This window comes from Polypterus senegalus, chromosome 7 (genome assembly GCF_016835505.1).
Source record: "Polypterus senegalus isolate Bchr_013 chromosome 7, ASM1683550v1, whole genome shotgun sequence".
Lineage (NCBI taxonomy): Eukaryota > Metazoa > Chordata > Cladistia > Polypteriformes > Polypteridae > Polypterus > Polypterus senegalus.
This window is the reverse complement of record NC_053160.1, coordinates 67277696-67300070: the sequence shown is the minus strand read 5'-3', so window position 1 is coordinate 67300070 and position 22375 is coordinate 67277696. Positions and strand designations below refer to the sequence as shown.

Genomic DNA, 22375 nt, shown 5'->3' with positions numbered 1-22375 from the left:
ACTTACAGTTACAGAATTGTCTGATGTTAAATACAGTATGTACTGTACTTAAAAAGTTCAGTCCTGTGATGATTTAAAGACATTTTTGATTGTAGTCTGCTTTCCTGACGAGTGCCGTTTCTTCACTGTGAAGTCTTGCCATCTTTGCAGCATCATGTCGATTCCTATAGCTTCTTCTTGTTGCTCAATGTAATTAATTGCAGTTTCTAGCCTTAACTCCTTCACTGATATAGTCAACATCCGTACGAGCGTATACTGTTTACTACAGCATTGTGACTGCGTGTGTGTGTTTGTGCTGTGACGTGCAAGTCCCCGTCTTGCACCAGAAAACTCGAGTCTCAGTACTTTTAGCAACACCAGCTTTACTAAGCTTGAAACAGCAACAGCAAGGTTATATAATGTAGCAGGATGTTTCATTCTCCTATACACAGACACAGCAGTCAGGCAGGGTTGGGGGGAAAGTAATACTGAACCCAGCGCATTTATAATGTCCCTTGTATCACCCATCAACGGCAGGCGCTTATAGCATGTCCGCGATCTTTTCGGATTGGCTTTTACATTGAGCTGCTACAGCGCTGGGAGACTGCGATTGCTTTGAGACGCTCTTCTGCTTGTCGCCCCGTTGGGTGGAATCCCACAAGAGTTTAGAAACTCACTCACACCAGCCATGATTCTTTTCAAAGGTAAAGTGCAGGTTAATTTGCTTTATGTATTTTTACTTTATATTTTGTATTAATCATTTTTATATGAATAGTTTTGGGTTGTGGAACGAATCATCTGAGTTTCCAATATTTCTTATGGGGAAATTCGCATTGATATACTGTACGAGAGCTTTGGACTGCAAGCACGTTTCTAGAAAGAATTATGCGCGCAAACCGAGGTTCCACTGTAATTAGATGCAGCAGAGTCGGGAGCAACAAAAAATAGACTACGCTCATGCTCGCAGCTTGCAGTTCTTGTTGCCGATTGATGTGTATTTTTTTTTTGTTTGTTTGTTTTTTTTTGCTGTGGGACATCGGATAATACGGAATGTTGCATAAACGAAGGTAGGATAAGTGAGACTCTACTATATAGATATTCTTTAAAATTAAAAATTTTGAAATTTACATACCGTACCTTTCTAATTTGTGCTACACATTAACTTCTTTGTCCTTACACTTAATTACACGAATTGCATTTCATATATGTTTTGATATTTTATCACTTTTGTACTGTTGGTGAATTCATATTTCTTCTCGTTTTCCATATTGTTGGATTGCCTGAACTTTTTTTTTATTACCTACATTTAATTTTTTTATTTGAAAATGAGAATTAAAAAGCAAACAGTATCGCAAAGGCAGAAAAAAGGTAAAAGAACCCATTACATTCTGTGTTGTTATTTTACATTATTTTACATAGCCTACATGTTGGCTTACAGCGTAGTGAGTCACTTTGTACACATAACAGTATATCTGAACTGAATATTTTTAATAAAAGACTTCAATTTCCCTTTTTATGTTGAATGTCTTGCACACAAGCTATCAGGGGGAAATAAAAGCTCAGAAAATGAAAAGGCCACTGTGTGACACAGCCGACTGAAGAGCCACAAACCAATTATCATGTTTTTTTTTAATGCACGATGAGTCATTGTTTCTAACAATGTGTTAATAAAAGAAATGAATACAGTGTTTTTGAGTGAGCAAATTTATGGACACTGATGATGATCACTCTGCAAACACAGGGAGAAAATGCAAACTCTGACTGCTATAAGGCAGGAATGACACCTCTGGCTACCACTCTGCCAATATTAAAACATCTGTACTGAACTTACTAAATTTCTTCTTGATTAAACCTACGTGGGTTACCATTGCTAAACTGGAACTAATGTGGGAAATATAGAGGACAGCAATAATAATAATATATTTTTAATATTGGGATGCACAGAGTCTTATATCAGAGTGAATCATTTCACAGTAGCGTTACTGTTTTTGCAGTGAAGGAGAATGGGGGCTGTGTCTAAGCTTTTCCCAGCATGGAGTTTGCAATGTCTTCCCAGAGGCTTTGGTTTTCTCCCACTATTCACAAACCCAACACATGCTTGTTGGGTTGATTGGCATTGTCAAAATGGCCGTAGAGTGTGTATGTTTTCGCTCTGTGATGGACTGATGCTCTTTCTGGGGATTATTCCTGCCTTGCATCCATCCAGTGTTTATAGGGATAGACTATAGCTTTGTCCTGATCCTGCCCTGGCGAGATTGATGCTTACACTGTCTGCTTAGTTCTTGTCACATGGTTATATGTTACATACAGTGCTCTGTTTTTGTAGGGTGCTTAGTCCTCCTCCTTTGATATTTTCAAATTTTATGCTGTATTTAAGTTGATCAGGTGAAGGGTTCCCCCTCAGAGTTTTGAGCATGCTGTTTATAGTAAATTGTATTGGTGAGGGGAATTTGAGGCAGCAAGTTTATTGGTTTGTGGTGAACATAATCTGATAGATTGGTGCTTTGCCCTGGGTTATCTGCCTTTTGCACAGTGCTGCTGAGATAGCAATGTTTCTATGTACTTGATGAGAGTGGATATTGATGTAACAATTATGATTTCCTTTTTTTCTTTCAACAACATTTTTTCCTCTCCATAATTCTGTTTTCTGCACTTGCATACTTCATCCAATGTTTAAATGAGCAGAGGCCTAGCCCACCACCAACAGATGGATAGCAGAACTGCACAATACAACCATTTCACATATTCTAAAGTTCAGCCAAAAACATTTTCTTCATTTTTGGACAAAAGATGGAAATAAGCCAAAAATACAAAAATGATTAATTCTGAAAGTATAAAAATATTAATATTTAGCTCTGGTTAAAACTGAAAACACATCAATTTATGGTTTTTTGGTTTGGTTTGGTTTTGAAATCCCTGATACACTAAAGGAGGAGCATTTTTGTACAGTATGGAAAAGAGAAACAAAGGGTTTAGTATAAATTGAAGCTAGCACATACTGTGCAAGATTATCTGCAAGGCAATAATAAAAGCCCCCAAACTCCCCAGCTAACATACAGACTTGGGAAGGATATCTTTAATTTGCATCATAACAGTTTAACATAGTTTTTTCAACTTCATGCACAAATCAATAAGGCTATGTCACTTTCAGGCAGCAGACAGCGTGTTTAACATATTTATTCCTTTTTCTGCCATTGCTTCATTGTTACTCACAAATTGATGATATCTTTATATATATATATATATATATATATATATATATATATATATATATATATATATATATATATATATATATATATATCTCCAGTGTCTGTCCACTTTTCATGAGAGACCTACTTAACAGATTTAGATCAGGTTTTTTTCTATAATTTACTTGAACAGTTGATTTTGCGACTTCTCTCATCATAAGTATTATAGTTCAGTTGTGGCACCAATTTATTTGCGTGAATCCGAGAGACAGGCTGCACATGAGGGGAGGGGGAGGCGGGACCTCAGTAGTAGGGAGCTGGGTGGGCCCATCCTCACTCACACGCAAGCCTCCATTTCGAGTCGCTGTACCTCTTATCACATGTTGGAGCATACCTTGCCTCCACTTAGCTAGCGATACCTGTTTGTTTAGGAGACATTATCATTTAGAGATTGTTAAAGAGTAACGTTTGACATTTTTGAGAGAGAGATCACAGCTACAGCTGTTTTTAGAGGGTAGCTGCTCATTGGCAGAGATATCACAGCCGTGTGCTCTTCTCCCGATGCGGGGGACACTCTCCCATCGGAGCTAAACACAGTCGGATACAGTGACATTTGAGCGTACCGACCTTCTACTTGGCCAGAGATACCTTGCCAACTTTTTACATTTTTGGCAAAGTCATCACAGCTACATTCTCACCCCTTATAGCAACATCAAAAATATTATATATCAAGAGGCCCACGGATACAAAAGCTATCAATATAAATTCTTCTTAGTACAAATTATTACATTTTTTTTTAATTTTTTTTTATTGATTTTTAAAGTTTGTCCTGTTTTACTACTATGTGCATGGAGCCGTGGAGGACAGCTAGTTTATAATAATTTAATGGCATCACTTAAATATTGAAGGTATGATGCAATTGTTATGTCTGACCATACTTCTGTCTTTTTTTTTTTTTTTTGGTGGAACGCACACTATCAAGATCCATTAATACAACTTACAACTGGCAAATCTGCTCATTATTACTAGCTGACAAAGATTTTATCAAATTTGTTTCTCTGCAAATTGACATGTGCATAGAAACTAACAAATCTCCAAAGGTATTTGCTGATGTTCTCATGGAAACACTTGAAGCATATTTGCAGGAACAAATCATTTCATATGCTTTGCATAAAAATAAACTCCAGACTCTTTCTTAGATTGATAAAGAATATGCAAAATATCCCTGTGCTAAGCTGTATAAAAATGGTTGTCATTATAAACAGAATTTAATCTTAAGATATGGAGAGAACTAGAGCAACTGATTTTCAGTTTTATTATGAACATGGAGTAAAACCTAGTAAGATTTTAGCTCAGAAATGCACAGAAGTACAGTAGATTCAGAATGTAATATCAAAGAATTACTATGTAGTTGGACTTAAAGTTAGCAAATCCCAAAAAATAACTAAGGTTATAGACATTGGAGTGTAATGAACGTGAACCTCATGTCATTGATTTCTATAGTGAAATTAAAAATGTTAACGGTTGATACACTGCAGAGAGAAATGGATGAATCAGTTAACCTCTTCAAAACCCAAGATACTATAAATTCCCTACAGGGTAGTAATTTTGCAAATCCCGATAGCAATTGAGCACAATTTTACTGAATGCTGCCTTTTAAGTTAGCTGTGTTCATATTAGCCATGGTTAACAAAGTGAGAGAAGATGGCATTTTACTAAAAACAACCTGCTTGCTTGCCTTTTGCCTGTACAGTGACTGTAGCTGCATTATGTACAGTGCTAGGAAGACAAACATCTTTCTTGTCTTTCCATTTCAGCCTAAGCACTTTACCCTTTTACCAAGCTACTAGTGCACTTCTCTGTAATTTAGCTCTGCCAAAGTGTTCAGGCATGCCACAACAGTTGTGACGCACTGTTCCATATATGTCGGTCTTTCTTTGCAGCAAGCTGTTAAATTTGCTCTGGTGAAGTGTAAACATTGTCCATGGTTACACAGTAACCTTGATCCAGCAGAGCATCTGTCAGTTAGTACCAATGATGTAGCAACACCGTACCGATTGTATTTCAGATCAAACATTGTCCTTTTCTCTTTTTGCAGAACCAAATTCCAAATGTATCCTATTTTACATTCATAAAGCTCGTAAAACTTTATGCTAAATTTTGACATGGTGTTTTGTATCCATGATAGTCTGTCCTTATAAGCCATGAGACTTTCATTGATGTTGACATCACGATCCAGAATGTAAACGCTCCGAATTTTCACTACAATAGCCTAGTATATATCTCATAATTAGTGAAAACCTACACTCAGACATAATTTCTCCAAAGAACAGCAGCACTGATAGCTCTTTTACAGCCTGAGTGATTCTCAGTTCTAACGCTTATACAAGACGCATCTGTACAGTTGCCCAAGTGATATTCAGGACTGACATTTTTAGCACGGTTTTCCCAGCTTGGGTAATGCTTGGGTCTAACACTAAGGAGGCTACATTAATATAAAATTGTTAAGACAGTTAAGATGTTTTAATTATTAACTCAGGTTTTCAGTATTTTATGATAGCATTAACACATTTTGCCAAATTCTGAAGAAAAAGTTTCACTCTTTATTGCAAGGAAAGTTTGATTTTTGTGTAATTTTATTTGATATGATATCACTTTCCCATTGTGTAAAGTATTGTAGGTTAGCATTCGTCCATTTGAGCATGATGAGCTGATATTCAAGCAATCTTGTGTTGGAAATCAAAGTGAATTTATTTTTACATAATCTTGTTCTATCCAATGTTAACTAAAGGATCAAGAAGAATTCTAAATTTAACACTATCTGACAAATAAGCAAATACTGTACAGTATTTCCCCTCAAAATTGTCTTAATTTTGGATAGTCCCCAAAGAATGTGACATTGTATGGTCACTGTTTGAGGGCATCATTCGCTATCCAGTCCCCAATATATTTTGGATAATTTTTAATCTTGAAAAATGTGTATGATTCACAATTTTAGGATTAATTACACATTGAAGAGATTGGCAAAATAGACAGACGTCTATTATCAGATTTTTTAACCTATTATGTCAGTGGATTCATGGACTATCAAAGTGTGGTAGGCTGATTTTTTTTATTTCATTTAACATGAAAGTTTTAAATGTTGTACTTGATAAGCTCAAAGGTGGTGTAATTGTTACTTCTCCAGCTATCTGGTATTTTGACGCATTTGACAACACGATCATGAATATCCTGGACTGCCAATATAGAATAATTTTTTTTCTGTCTATTAAAACCTTTACCTTGGCAGGTGTTTCTTGTGTTTGCTGCACAAGTTTTTTTTCTGTCTTCACATTCTTGCTTTGATTCTGTCCATGTTTTTTTTTTTTTCTTTTCAACAAACCTTTCCAATGATTTTTAAATCATTAAATTGATAGATTTCTGATTCAAGTTGAGATGGTACACTGTACAGTCACTCCATGCTTTCCCTGAGGTCCAATTGTTAAAAGATCCTGCTTTCAAGCATATTTTACAAATTACACTATCTGTCTCTGAGTAGTTAAATATATCTCCCAGAAGCCCATGCTACTCAGCACTGTATGGTAACTCAGTTTTAACAAAACATTCTGTTGTCAACCATTCCATTTTATACCCCAAGCACTATTTCGTCAATGTACTTTTTGAACTGTTTTCAGCTTTTCACTAAGACATGATTAAAATGACAGAAACGAGATTTCATTTTAGATAGTTCAATTTTGTTGGAAAGTTGGGTCTTTTTGTGAGCAGCCATGTCAAATTTGTAAGTGAGGCTCCTAAAATGTACAGCGGTGTGAAAAACTATTTGCCCACTTCCTGATTTCTTATTCTTTTGCATGTTTGTCACACAAAATGTTTCTGATTATCAAACACATTTAACCATTAGTCAAATATAAGACAAGTAAACACAAAATGCAGTTTTTAAATGATGGTTTTTATTATTTAGGGAGAAAAAATCCAAACCTACATGGCCCTGTGTGAAAAAGTAATTGCCCCCTGAACCTAATAACTGGTTGGGCCACCCTTAGCAGCAATAACTGCAATCAAGCGTTTGCGATAACTTGCAGTGAGTCTTTTACAGTGCTCTGGAGGAATTTTGGCCCACTCATCTTTGCAGAATTGTTGTAATTCAGCTTTATTTGAGGGTTTTCTAGCATGAACCGCCTTTTTAAGGTCATGCCATAGCATCTCAATTGGATTCAGGTCAGGACTTTGACTAGGCCACTCCAAAGTCTTCATTTTGTTTTTCTTCAGCCATTCAGAGGTGGATTTGCTGGTGTGTTTTGGGTCATTGTCCTGTTGCAGCACCCAAGATCGCTTCAGCTTGAGTTGACGAACAGATGGCCAGACATTCTCCTTCAGGATTTTTTGGTAGACAGTAGAATTCATGGTTCCATCTATCACAGCAAGCCTTCCAGGTCCTGAAGCAGCAAAACACCATCACACTACCACCACCATATTTTACTGTTGGTATGATGTTCTTTTTCTGAAATGCTGTGTTCCTTTTACGCCAGATGTAACAGGACATTTGCCTTCCAAAAAGTTCAACTTTTGTCTCATCAGTCCACAAGGTATTTTCCCAAAAGTCTTGGCAATCATTGAGATGTTTCTTAGCAAAATTGAGACGAACCCTAATGTTCTTTTGCTTAACAGTGGTTTGCGTCTTGGAAATCTGCCATGCAGGCCGTTTTTGCCCAGTCTCTTTCTTATGGTGGAGTCGTGAACACTGACCTTAATTGAGGCAAGTGAGGCCTGCAGTTCTTTAGACGTTGTCCTGGGGTCTTTTGTGACCTCTCGGATGAGTCAACTCTGCACTGTTGGGGTAATTTTGGTCGGCCGGCCACTCCTGGGAAGGTTCACCACTGTTCCATGTTTTGCCATTTGTGGATAATGGCTCTCACTGTGGTTCGCTGGAGTCCCAAAGCTTTATAACCTTTACCAGACTGATAGATCTCAATTACTTCTGTTCTCATTTGTTCCTGAATTTCTTTGGATCTTGGCATGATGTCTAGCTTTTGAGGTGCTTTTGGTCTACTTCTCTGTGTCAGGCAGCTCCTATTTAAGTGATTTCTTGATTGAAACAGGTGTGGCAGTAATCAGGCCTGGGGGTGGCTATGGAAATTGAACTCAGGGGTGATACACCACAGTTAGGTTATTTTTTAACAAGGGGCAATTACTTTTCCACACAGGGCCATGTAGGTTTGGATTTTTTTTCTCCCTAAATAATAAAAACCATCATTTAAAAACTGCATTTTGTGTTTACTTGTGTTATATTTGACTAATGGTTAAATGTGTTTGATGATCAGAAATATTTTGTGTGACAAACATGCAAAAGAATAAGAAATCAGGAAGGGGCAAATAGTTTTTCACACCACTGTAAGAATGATCGCTCAAACACTCGGCTTACCGGGAACATTGGTGTGGTGTATTACAGCTTACATTTGTTGGAGCCCAGAAGATGCCCCCTAAATGCTTGTGTTTGACAGTGTAAAATTTATTGGTTTGTACATAATAATTTTTGCAATATAATGTAACCATTTACTTGCCTTTTTAGTTGCTTCTGTGTACTACCCGGATAGTAAGGATGTAGCATCACTGAAAACCCTTAAAACATTTTTGGAGTTTTCTTCCTGAAGGTCAATGCTGCCCATTTTTTGTTTTAATTTTTGATGTCCAAGCATTTAACATTATGCTACATTTTTCTAGTGGTTTTTATAATTGTTTTTTCAGCTTTCTTGTTATGGCACTAGTATTAGCCTTATTTGCAGATTTTACAAGTTTACTCATAATTAGAAAGATTAACATGTCAGGCGCATATCCTCAAGAACCTTCTCTAATCTTACTCCATATGGAACATTCTTATTTCATCTGTACTATTTACCTTATTAACCAGTTTAAGTACAGAAGACAGTTTTATCGTCTTATACCTCTTGCTTAGTGGAATCCCAAAACACAATTAATATGAAATAATAGGAAAAACATCAAATCTTTCAGTTAATTTCCAGAAATATCCTTTATTTCAAAGATAGTACATTTGTACGTTGTTTGTGTTTCTGTCTCAAGGGTCATACAGTAGGTTCAAATACAGGCTTCAACACTCTACATCTGCATTTTTTATAGTCTACCAGCATCCCCTTAGGCTTCTTCTGAACACCCTGGAAAGCTTGGTGGTTAGTTATTCTAATTTGGGCCTGGATAAATGGGGGAGATGTGAATATTGTGTTCTTCATTAAATTGGCAGGGCTGGTTTCTGCCTTACGCCTGATACTGATTCTTAGAAAATGATGTAAGGAACTCATTGTTTTTTTAATACTTTACATGAACTACATTATTTGTTGAACAAATGATTAATTTCAGAGAGTGTTTAAAAAAAAAAATAAAAAGCTTGTTTTAACTGCAAAATGATGCAGAGTGTAATGTGATTGTTTTCATACTGCTAAAATCTGACATTAAACTTGCAGCTGTTGTGGTATTTAGTTCTAGTATGTTAGTTTAATAACTCTAGAAAGTTTTTCATTATGGAGATTTTTTTAAACTGGCAGAAAAAGAGAGAGGTTTGAAATTAACATTTGCTTAAGTGTTTCTGTTTGTGAAAGGTAGTTGTTTCCATTTGTGAGAAAGCACCACATAACACTGTAAAGTTACAATTTTTTAAAATTCACTATTATCATAAAATATATAAATATTTCTATGATATATATTACTGCCTTGACGTGCTACCTTATATGTAAAGTAAAATCTTTTGTATATTAAGTTATTATTTTGGATATTATTGTGTTATTGTTTTCTTTGAAAAATGTTATACAAGTGCAGGAGTTTAGAAGTAGATATTTATCCTTTTTTGTCTTGTATAGTAAAAATACCTACTGGCCGTTGTTTTTACTAATAAATATTAGCACCTTATACTGAAGGATGTGATTATTACCAGTGTACATTCCTTACATGCTAAAATGTCCTATTAAATTATGTTATAAAAATATTGCATTTGATTTATCTGTGTCTGTTAATCTAGAGAGATAAAAAAGACACAGTCCCAGTTTTGGAACAATTGTTGCATTAACAACTATGGTCCTACATCTGAAAAATAACTGTAAGAACTTGAACATACCTCAAGAATTTATGTATCGTTTTCAGTGTTTTAGTATTTGACTAATCTGTGTTGTTGGGGTGGGTGATATGGCCAAAAATTTATATCACAATATAATTAAAAATTATCACGGTTATGATACATATCATAGCATAATAAATGTGCATATACCTTTCAGACTGAATCCAGTATAGGTGCTTTTGTTGGCCCAGGATTATAGATTGGCTGTGGGTAGTTCTACTGTCAAGTTTCTTTTCATATGGACCACTGTAATCAACTAAAGTTGTAATAATAATAATTTTATTTATATAATAGCTTTCTCATGCTCTGAGCGCTTCACAGACTTTCAGAATTAACAGAAAAAAAATCAAATACACAGCAGGTTGCAAAATAATATTGGCATAAAACATTAAATAAAAATAAATACAGAAAACACAAAGCATTTAACTGGAATAACAGACAGAATAACTACAAAAGCACAAATACTATGAGAAAACCCAGAACAAATAACATAATTTGTGATACAAATGCAAATCATCCTGACAACCAGGACAGAGAGGGAAACTGAAAGAAGGGTCAGAATGTCAGGGTGAGATAAATGCTTTCCTGAACAAATGAACTTTAAATTGATTTTAGATGACTGAATTGAGTCAGAAGATCTAATTATACAGGGGGTCGGGTTACAACGTCTCGACATACAACGTTTCAAGTTTACAACGCTAACTCTTATAAAAGCTTAAAAAAAATTGAGACATGAGAAGGAATAAAGGTAACGATTTTTTTACACATTTTTTTCTGTTAGTACAGTACAGTACAGTATATTTATGTTCTTTTCCTTTTTCTGAGGATTAGATTTTGTGTTTTTATGTTCTAGATTATGATTTTGTAAATGTGAAAGATAGGTAAGTGACGTAGGCTAGAGTGTTTTTCGACTTACACCAAAATTCGGGTTACATCACTGTTGTAGAAACGGAACTGTGTCGTAACCTGAGGACCCCCTGTATTCAAAATATCTGAACAAGACAAATAAACATATATTGCACATAATATTAAAAAGACACAGAATTATTAAAAATATGTACTGACTATACCTGTACAGAAAAAAATGAAACCAGATTAATAATTGAAAAAATAAATCAAAGAGCTGTTCTCCCCAGTTCCTTTGGTTCCCCATTGAACAAAAACAGGCAAGTCTAACTACCTGTAGAGTTTAATGTTGCCTTTCAAAACATCTTTATGAATATGAAGAAAAATTATATAAGATCAAACCAAAGAAAATTTTGATCTACATTGAATGAATACTGCCTCAACAGATGATATTAAACCAAGCCCTGCTATACAGCCTAGTAAAGAAAAGGTTTCACTTGACACAACTGATTTTCAGAATCCTCATTCTATAGAAATTGATGTTAGTGGAGATTTTTAAAAAAAGATATATTCAATGATTATGGCAGTGGGGAAATTGTACTCTTCAAAGTCCAAACTCAAAACGTGTTAAAATCCAAGAATGACTCGGAATGCTAAATGGGGCAGATTTGGGTGTATTGGGGGAAAAGTGGGAGCCCTCTTTAAAGTCGTTAACAATTTCGGAGGGATGGGGGTGTGGGTTGTTGATGTGTACTGTGAGAAGCGCTGACTATTTTGCGGTAAGTAACAAAAGTAGCTTCTTGATATCTTCTACTGTGATAGAAGTCATATATGAAAAAAGCTACCGGTATACTGCTCACCCCTACTATGTTGAGAATCACTTTTGCCATCAGGAATAGCTGTTTGAAGAATAAAAGATTAAAATATAAAAACTGTACAATTTTAAGTAACCACTCTTAAGGTAAATTTGAAACAGTAAAATAGTCCATAATTGAAGTTGCACAGAATGTACATTTGTTTCTATAAGGTGTTTGCCTCAAAGTGTTTTACAAGATAACAAGAAAAACAACAGATTAGAAATAAATGTGTGAATAAATAGATGAAATAACAAGCATAATAAATATGAATAAATCAATATGCACTTAAATAATACAATAATAAATTCATTGATAAGACTGATTGTAATGAAATGTCTGATGCTAGGGTTTGAATGCCAGGGAGGATAGAAAAAACATTTTTAAATCCAGCTGGGGGAAAAAGAAATCTGCAGGGTTTTCAAGGCCAAAAGACTACCCAACCTCCACTAGGTATTGTACCTACAGTAAATGTGATTGAGGAGTTCCTATTGTTTTTAGGCCTTGTTATGTTTTCAGATAGACAAGTTTTCAAATTTGTCTGTGGTTTTTAGTGAGAGATTTAGATATTTAAAAAGCTTTTACACTGTGCACTATTCAAGATTTTTGAACTAAAATTGAACTTTCTTGACAAATTTCTTTGAAAATTAATTGTGCCGGATTTCATGAAAATCAATTAACCGAGAGCCGAGTTGTTTCAAGCAGACAGACAAATGGACAGATAGACAAACATGGCAACCACAGTAGGTGATTTTCACAATATATGCAAAACGCACTTAAAAGGAATATGCTTTTCTTCACTGAAAAAACATGTTTTTACACTGTATGACTTGGGTACAGTGTGCAATAGTTATTATTTAACAAAATCAACTATAACAGAAATGATACAACAAAGAATAAACAATAACCAACCTTAACAAATTGATTCTTGTTGCAAAACTAAATGAATTTTACACATTCAGTATTTCAAATTAGTAAATAATTTTACAATTATTCAAGGAAGGAATAGTGGAGCAGCTATCTAACAAATGCCGAGGATCAGACTGCCAAGGTCCCCGCCTTCGGTCACCACCCAACTCACACTGCACCCGACCTCCCGGGGAAGACCCAGGATACACTGGAGGAACTATTTCTCCTGGCTGGCGTGGGAGCGCCTTGGGATTCTCCAGGAAGAGCTGGAAGAAGTGGCCGGGGAGAGGGAAGTCTGGGCCTCTCTGCTCAAGCTGCTGCCCCCGCGACCCGACCCCGGATAAGCGGAAGAGAATGGATGGATGGATATCTAACAAATGTTGCTTAACAAAGACACTCGAATGAGGAAAAGTGTTATAGGATAATTTGATTTCTCACTGCCATTCCTGACTCAAGAATTATTTTTTTATGCTTGTATTTTAAGCACAATGGAGTGTGTAGTATATACTTTCTGTTTCCTCCCTGTGTACAAATGCTGTCTGAAAGAGAAAAGGCAAAAGAAAAAATACAGTTATTTAATTTTTCTAGTCACATGCTAAACATAATTTAGCACTTCAGTACACATCATTATTCATATTTTGGCAGTTGAAAACACAGTGCTTCAGACAATCCTATCAACAGTCATCCATAACCATTCGCGTAATGTTTATCAAAAATAAACTCAGTAAATCAAAGTATATGGTTGACTGCTTTCATAGAGAATACAAGAGATCACAAACTTAACATATAATACGGTATTAAGATTTCTTTATGCATTGTGGAGCTAGTGATTAGAATTTATATTCTGAAATAAAGAATATGAAGGAGGTTTCTTAACAGAAAATAACATATTTAAAATTCCATTCTGGAGATGATTCATATATTTCTAGCAATATTGCAGTTGTAAGAAATAGGCATAAATTTTGTATGTGGACACTAGAATCATAGGGGAATCTTGCAAGACTAGTGTTTGTGTCATATCAGTCATTAAAATACTGTTTCTGATTAGGTGTATAGTCTTTAGGGAAGATATTTTTTGACATAAATTAATTTTGTTTGAAAATAAGTACACATTGTATGTTAATTAAAAGGATATTGAGTAAGTCAGTAGTTGTATTTAAATTGTCTTTCTTAAAAAAAAAAAAAAAACATTGCTGAAAAGTAATCAAATATAACACTAGTAGATTTGGATACATATCCAAAGGACTTCACATCAACAAAAAAAAAATAAAAGTAAATGTTTTTTTTCCTTGTGTAGTCTTTTTAACTTTATGAGGAATATCTTGAATTGCCATTAGCGCTCTACCAATGTAATGTATATGACTGAAACTTTTTGGAATTTGCCTACCTCATCCTCTGCAGTTATTTTTCTAGTTTGACCTTCAACCTCTTTATTTATCATTTTTGTATTCCATCCATCCATCCTCTTCCGCTTATCCGAGGTCGGGTCGCGGGGGCAGCAGCTTAAGCAGAGAGGCCCAGACTTCCCTCTCCCCGGCCACTTCTTCCAGCTCTTCCGGGAGAATCCCAAGGCGTTCCCAGGCCAGCCGGGAGACATAGTCCCTCCAGCGTGTCCTGGGTCTTCCCCGGGGCCTCCTCCCGGTTGGACGTGCCCGGAACACCTCACCAGGGAGGCGTCCAGGAGGCATCCTGATCAGATGCCCGAGCCACCTCATCTGACTCCTCTCGATGTGGAGGAGCAGCGGCTCTACTCTGAGCCCCTCCCGGATGACTGAGCTTCTCACCCTATCTTTAAGGGAAAGCCCAGACACCCTGCGGAGGAAACTCATTTCAGCCGCTTGTATTAGCGATCTCGTTCTTTCGGTCACTACCCATAGCTCATGACCATAGGTGAGGGTAGGAGCGTAGATCGACTGGTAAATTGAGAGCTTTGCCTTACGGCTCAGCTCCTTTTTCACCACGACAGACCGATGCAGAGCCCGCATCACTGCGGATGCCGCACCGATCCGCCTGTCGATCTCACGCTCCATTCTTCCCTCACTCGTGAACAAGACCCCGAGATACTTGAACTCCTCCACTTGGGGCAGGATCTCTCCCCCAACCCTGAGAGGGCACTCCACCCTTTTCCGGCTGAGGACCATGCTCTCGGATTTGGAGGTGCTGATTCTCATCCCAGCCGCTTCACACTCAGCTGCGAACCGATCCAGAGAGAGCTGAAGATCACGGCCTGATGAAGCAAACAGGACAACATCATCTGCAAAAGCAGTGACCCAATCCTGAGTCCACCAAACCGGACCCCTTCAACACCCTGGCTGCGCCTAGAAATTCTGTCCATAAAAGTTATGAACAGAATCGGTGACAAAGGGCAGCCCTGGCGGAGTCCAACTCTCACTGGAAGCGGGCTCGACTTACTGCGGCAATGCGGACCAAGCTCTGACACGGTTGTACAGAGACCTAACAGCTCTTATCAGGGGTCCGTACCCCATACTCCCGAGCACCCCCACAGGATTCCCGAGGGACACGGTCGAATGCCTTTTCCAAGTCCACAAAACACATGTAGACCGGTCGGGCAAACTCCCATGCACCCTCCAGGACTCTGCTAAGGGTGAAGAGCTGGTCCACTGTTCGCGACCAGGACTAAAACCACACTGTTCCTCCTGAATCCGAGGTTGACTATCCGACGGACCCTCCTCTCCAGAACCCCGAATAGACTTTTCCAGGGAGGCTGAGGAGTGTGATCCCTCTATAGTTGGAACACACCCTCCGGTCCCCTTTTAAAGAGGGGACCACCACCCCGGTCTGCCAATCCAGAGGCACTGTCCCGATGTCCATGCGATGTTGCAGAGGCGTGTCAACCAAGACAGTCCTACAACATCCAGAGCCTTAAGGAACTCGGCGATCTCATCCACCCCGGGGCCCTGCCACCAAGGAGTTTTTTGACCACCTCGGTGACTTCAGTCCCAGAGATGGGAGAGCCCACCTCAGAGTCCCCAGGCTCTGCTTCCTCATTGGAAGGCATGTTAGTGGGATTGAGGAGGTCTTGAAGTACTCCTCCCACCGACCCATAACGCCCGAAGTGAGGTCAGCAGCGCACCATCCCCACCATATACGGTGTTGACACTGCACTGCTTCCCCCTCCTGAGACGCCGGACGGTGGACCAGAATCTCCTCGAAGCCGTCCAAAGTCGTTCTCCATGGCCTCTCCAAACTCCTCCCATGCCCGAAGTTTTGCCTCAGCAACAACGAAGCCGCGTTCGCTTGGCCTGCGGTACCTATCAGCTGCCTCCAGAGACCCACAGGACAAAAAGTCCTATAGGACTCCTTCTTCAGCTTGACGGCATCCCTCACCGCCGTGTCCACCAACGGGTTCGGGATTGCCGCCACGACAGGCACCGACCACCTTGCGGCCACAGCTCGGTCAGCCGCCTCAACAATAGAGGCACGGAACATGGCCCATTCGACTCAATGTCCCCACCTCCCTCGGGGCGTGGTTGAAGTTCTGCGGAGGTGGGAGTTGAAGCTACTTCTGACAGGGGACTCTGCCAGCCGCTCCCAGCAGACCCTCACAACACGCTTGGGCCTACCAGGTCTGACCGCATCTTCCCCACCATGAAGCCAACTCACCACCAGGTGGTGATCAGTTGACAGCTCGCCCCTCTCTTCACCCGAGTGTCCAAGACATATGGCCGCAAGTCCGGCGACACACCACAAAGTCGATCATCGACCTGAGGCCTAGGGTGTCCTGGTGCCAAGTGCACATATGAACACCCTTATGCTTGAACATGGTGTTCGTTATGGACAATCCATGACGAGCACAGAAGTCCAATAACAAAACACCGCTCGGGTTCAGATCGGGGCCATTCCTCCCAATCACGCCTTCCAGGTCTCACTGTCATTGCCCACGTGAGCATTGAAGTCTCCCAGCAAAACGAGGGAATCCCCAGAAGGTATGCCCTCTAGCAACCCCTCCAGAGACTCCAAAAAGGGTGGATACTCCAAACTGCTGTTCGCGCATATGCACAAACAACAGTCAGGACCCTTCCCCACCCGGCGGAGGGAGGCCACCCTCTCGCCCACCGGGTAAACCCCAATGCACAGGCTCCAAGTCGGGGGGCAATAAGTATGCCCACACCTGCTCGGCGCCTCTCACCGGGGGCAACTCCAGAGTGGTAGAGAGTCCAGCCCCTCTCAAGGAGATTGGTTCCAGAGTCCAAGCTGTGCGTCGAGGTGAGTCCGACTATATCTAGCCGGAACCTCTCGACCTCGCACTAGCTCAGGCTCCTTCCCCTTCAGAGAGGTGACATTCCACGCCCCAAGAGCCAGTTTCTGTAGCCGAGGATCAGACCGCCAAGGTCCCGCCTCGCCACCACCCAACTCACACTGCACCCAACCTCCTTGGCCCCTCCCATAGGTGGTGAGCCCATGGGGAGGAGGACCCACGTTACCTCTTCGGGCTGTGCCCGGCCGAGCCCCATGGGTGCAGGCCCGCCACCAGGCGCGCCATCGAGCCCCACCTCCAGGCCTGGCTCCAGAGGGGGCCCGTGACCCGTCCGGCAAGGGAAAACGCGTCCAAAGTTTTTTCTTCATTGGAGGTTTGTTGAACCGCTCTTTGTCTCATCCCTCACCTAGGACCAGTTTGCCTTGGGTGGCCCTACCAGGGGCATAAAGCCCCGGACAACATAGCTCCTAGGATCATTGGGACACGCAAACCCCTCCACCACGATAAGGTGACGGTTCAAGGAGGAGCATTTTTTTTTTATTAGCATTTTTGTATTAGTGAATTTTATTCATTTTATTATGGGTTGTCATAGCACCTCCCTGTTTTTTTTAGCTGTTTAGATCTGTAGCTCATGCTGATCTACCTTGTAATATGGGGCATCATTCTTCTGTTTGCCCTTAAAGCTCTTCATCCACATTTTGGAGACTGATGTTGGAGAGTTGTTCTAAGTGAATGACCACATCTTGCTTGGTCGGTGAGACCATGAGCACAGTCAGTTATACTCCTTTATTCTGTACCTTTGCTCCCTTTATGGAGTATTGATTAATGTTACTTGCTATCTGTTTTTTCTTCATAAAGTCCTAAATAAAGAGTGCACTTAATAGCAAAAGAACTAATTAAGCTGAATAATATTGCAAAAAGAACTAGTTGAAGGACTGCACCATATTTACAGTGCATTGTCCCCATCATTGTACTGGGGCATTGGGATCCACACACTGGGCAAGCACCCCCATGAACATGAACACAATTATTAATTCTCCTTAGTGGTTGTAAACTAACAAATACTGTATGTACAAGTGGAAGCATCCAAAATAAAAATGGGTGAAAACAGCTGGAAAGATAAATGAAAAGGAATGCTTAATGAAATAATGAAACGTATTACAGAAAATTGGTTGCAGTCCCCCAGTACAGTAAATAAAGTCCATCACAGTAATATTAAGATTAAGTTCTTATTGCAAGTCAGACCACAAACAACAACACAAATCTGGTTAACAAACAAAATATTGTAACAATTGTTTTATTTTGCTACTGTAAAATCATGAATTAGCCAGTGTTTTAGAGTGAATATCCTATTTGGATTCTTCTGTAGATATTTTTATTTTTTGGTATTATTTAGTGATGAGCAAAATGATTTGCACAAAAGTGATTTTGCGGCAAAAAAAATGGCAACAAAATCGTGTTTCACCTCCAGCGAAATTCATACCATTAACAACAAGAAGAAAGGTATCTAGTACCTGACTGGTAGTGTTTTTATACACTGAAACAGTAATTTATTTGTTTGCCTTTCCCTGTAATCTTTATGGTGTATCAGCGGATTTTGATTGTTCACCTACTGCTAATCTATTTTAAGTGACTAGCATAAAAAGGACGGTTTCTCTTGGTTGCTTACTTAACCACTCACCAAAACTGAATTAGTTTTATGTATGAGTTGTGCATATTTCAGTATTTACACAGATGCTGTAGTCTGCCTTCCTTCATTGTTTTTGTTTTGTCCTTCTGCCATGCTCTGTTTTTAAAGTGATTGGCTTAGAGCCTACTAACTAAAGTCACTTTGCACCTTGTCTTTTATTTTCTAACATCAACCTTTCTATGCCAACAAGTGCTTTGTTTTTTCTTGCTTTATTATTTGATGTTGTAAGAAACAAATGCTGGGGCAATTCTTCCCCAATGCAGTAACAATTTACATGTTTTTAGAGGTTGCCTTTGTGTCAACAAAATTCCTCATTTAGAAGCTCAAACCACATGGTATGTGAAGCCCCTAAAATGTTTTTTAACTGAATCTCATATCTTTTGTTTCTGTCTTTTTCTGCTTAGCTTCAGACATGCAACACAATTTCAAGATGTAGATTGGTATAGATCAAGGGGAGGAATGAAAACTGGAGGGGCGATGTGGAAAGTTCTGGGCAGGTTCTGGTGTTAATGATTGATTACTTTGAAAGTTAAGCTTTTATAATGCAAGTAGAGTTCCATTGTTTTAGTATATATTAATTTACACTACTCATTGATTGTCTATGTTCTGTGAATGCAGTGCCCTTCAGTACTTGTCAGCTTTCAGCCACCCTTCTTCTGTGGGAAGGGTGGACACGGGTCAGACAATAAACAAGTATAGCACTATAATGCAAGGACTGCATATTGTAAGTACTGGCTGACTACAACCACTACTGCTAGGAATGAAAAACTCTCATTTATCAAAATAGTAAAACCTAGAACTGCTAGTATGGAGTACTGGTGACTACTTCAAGCACTGTTTGTAACTTATACTCTGGTTGAGAGACTGAGCGAGGAGTCTGAGAATCTGGGCTTGCATGTGTCCTGAATGAAAACCAAGATCCAGGCTTTTAATGACCTCTTGAGCACTTGGCGGAGTGTCTGTCTGCAGAGAGAATGTCAACCTCAGTGAGAGGTTTACTTACCTCAGCAGCGACATTCATGTGTCTGGTGATTCTTCCAGTGAAGTCAGTAGACAGATTGGGAGAACATGGGGGTTATGAAGATGCTGGAAAGGGGTGCAAAAGGAGGAAGGTCCAAGTCTTTAGAGTTCTAATCCTTCCTATTTTGCTATATGGTTGTGAGACATGGACACTATCTAATGACCTGAAACGAAGCCTGGACTCCTTTGGTACTGTGTCTCTTTGGAGAATCCTTGGGTACCGCTGGTTTGACTTTGTGTTGAACAAGCGGCTGCTCACAGTGTCCTAAATGAGGCACAGAACCTGCATTGTGAGGGAGCGTCAGTTATGACACTATGGCAATGTGGTGCAATTCCCCGAGGTTGATCCAGCGCACAGCATCCTCATTGTTGAGAATCTGAGCGGCTGGACCAGGCCAAGGGGATGCCCATGTAACAACTGGCTGCAGCAGCAGATAGATGGTCATTTCTGGGGGTTGGGACTGGACTGCGTGTCCACCTGGGGGTTGCCAACTGGGGGTCTGAGCTTTTTCATCATGTGGTGGGTGCGGCAACGTGCTGTACCAGTGCATGCTCCCCAGCGTGACCTGAACTGACATGACGTAACTTCTACATTCCTTAAGAAACATAAATGCTATTTTTTTGATAAACAGATTTTTAGAAGAGAGATGCGAGAATGATTCCACAGGGCCAGTAATTGGCAATCTGGCATTAGCTGAACTTAAAAGGGATATTTTTAGTTTCTTCAGCTTTGCCTTTTCCCAAAAAGAAAATTGGAAATGTATATATAACCTGTGAAGATTTACCCCCCATACATATATATTTTCTGTTCATAGTAATACCAGTAACCAAAAATATGTTGTAATACACTTATTTGCTTTTATCCTAGCTGTTAGATTATGTACAATATTACCTACCAAAACGCACAAAGCAGTAGTGATAATTTGTTTTGTCAAGTTCCTGTTGTCGGGATCTTTAGCTGTTTCATTTTGACATTTGAATAATTTTCCTTGCTTTGTTTCCTTGAAAATAATAAATGTATTTTTAAGTTGTTCTTGTTATGTCCTTGATGACATCATTCACTATTAGCATTGCACTAGTTTCTAAGGACACCTCGCCACTGGTGAGCAGGAGCATATGTTTCATGTGGAGAAGTGGTGACGCATCTTATTTATTAAGGACAAGTAGCAGTATATAAATAAAAAAAATAAGAAAGGAACTTATAAAGATTTACTAAAGAAGTAAAAAGCAGACCCTAAGAAATGCAAGTTGAAGAGTTTTTTTTACATTTATTTCAAAGTTTATCTGATCGGTTCACCCCCCTCTACCTACCTAATTGGTCACACCTGTCATCTCATGGTTCAGAAGTGATTGTTTGTCCTAAGGGTTTCCCAGCCCTATGGAGAGATGGCTCAACTTCACCTGAATGACAAATGCATACTCTGTTTTGATCTCTGGGTGTTCCTGGGTTTTCATCATCTTACAATGCCTTTAGTGTGTACTCATAACTCTGTCAGCCTTCAAAGTATAATCTGTCAATGACTTTAGTTAGTTTACTAAAGAGTTATTGATCTGACATACCGTACATTTCAAACAGACAAACATATTACATTACATATAGAGTGCTTCTCATGGCACCCAGATTGCTCCGTTTTTATTCTTTATTATGCGTGAAGTACAGGGCATCATTTTCAACTTCAGCTGAAGAAACTTATGAAGTTTTCAGCACTTTTTGGCTTTATTTACTTTCAAGTTTTCTGCTTCTTTTATCCTTAGGAATAAAGAGAATAAAAGCATTAGTTGCTTCTTCCTACGCATTTTAGAACATTAGAACAATTTTCATGAGGGAAGGCCTTTCAGCCCAACAAAGCCAATCAATCCAGCTGCACCCAGCATTTTATCAACTTGTAATCTTAATAGTTGTACTGTAATAACAATAAATTTGTAACTTTTTTCCAATCAGCATGGCTTCTAATTCAAATGTGTATGCAGTTTTCTTTTCTTTCTTTTTTTTTTTTTGTTTGTTTCTTTGATGTAACCTTCCAAATTGTGTTTTTGTATTTTCCCAGAGTGCTGTTCAGCAGTCAACCAAGAGAAAATTACCGGTGTGGTTTGAAGCACCAAAGAACAGTACTGTTGTACATGCTGCAGCTAAAAAGGCCAAAACCAAAAAAGGAATATTTAAATAAAGCAAGTATATTCCAAAAAATCAAGTGTTCACTGGAGACCAGCAATTTAAAGTATTAACAATTATATTTTTTTGTCTGTACATAGCAAAGAAGAACTTAACTTTTTATCAGCCAGTATTAAAATAAAGCCTGAATATGTTAACGCTTGCAATGTTTAATTGTGAGTATTGAGTGATTCCATATTTTCCTCAATTATGTTTTGTGTTTTTATCTTTTTTTTTATTTCTAAGCCTATCCTCATCATCACCAGTTTAACACTCATTTTTCTGGATTACTGTACATAAGTTTAACAATTGTTGTTCAAAAATCAAAACCTGTACTCCAACATTATTTGTTCACCCTAAATGAATTTTGATACTTCAAAGTACAGTTTGAA

The 22375-nt window shown here is 38.9% G+C and overlaps 1 protein-coding gene across 1 annotated transcript in view; it reads left to right on the top strand.

The window, feature by feature from the left end:
- Positions 1–22150, top strand: part of wrn (WRN RecQ like helicase) — a 188558-nt gene extending 166408 nt beyond the window's left edge. The window contains 1 exon segment of the mRNA XM_039758781.1: positions 21880–22150. Coding sequence (XP_039614715.1) covers positions 21880–21999 — 120 coding nt within the window. The 3' untranslated portion in view covers positions 22000–22150.
- Positions 22151–22375: the final 225 nt, after the last annotated feature.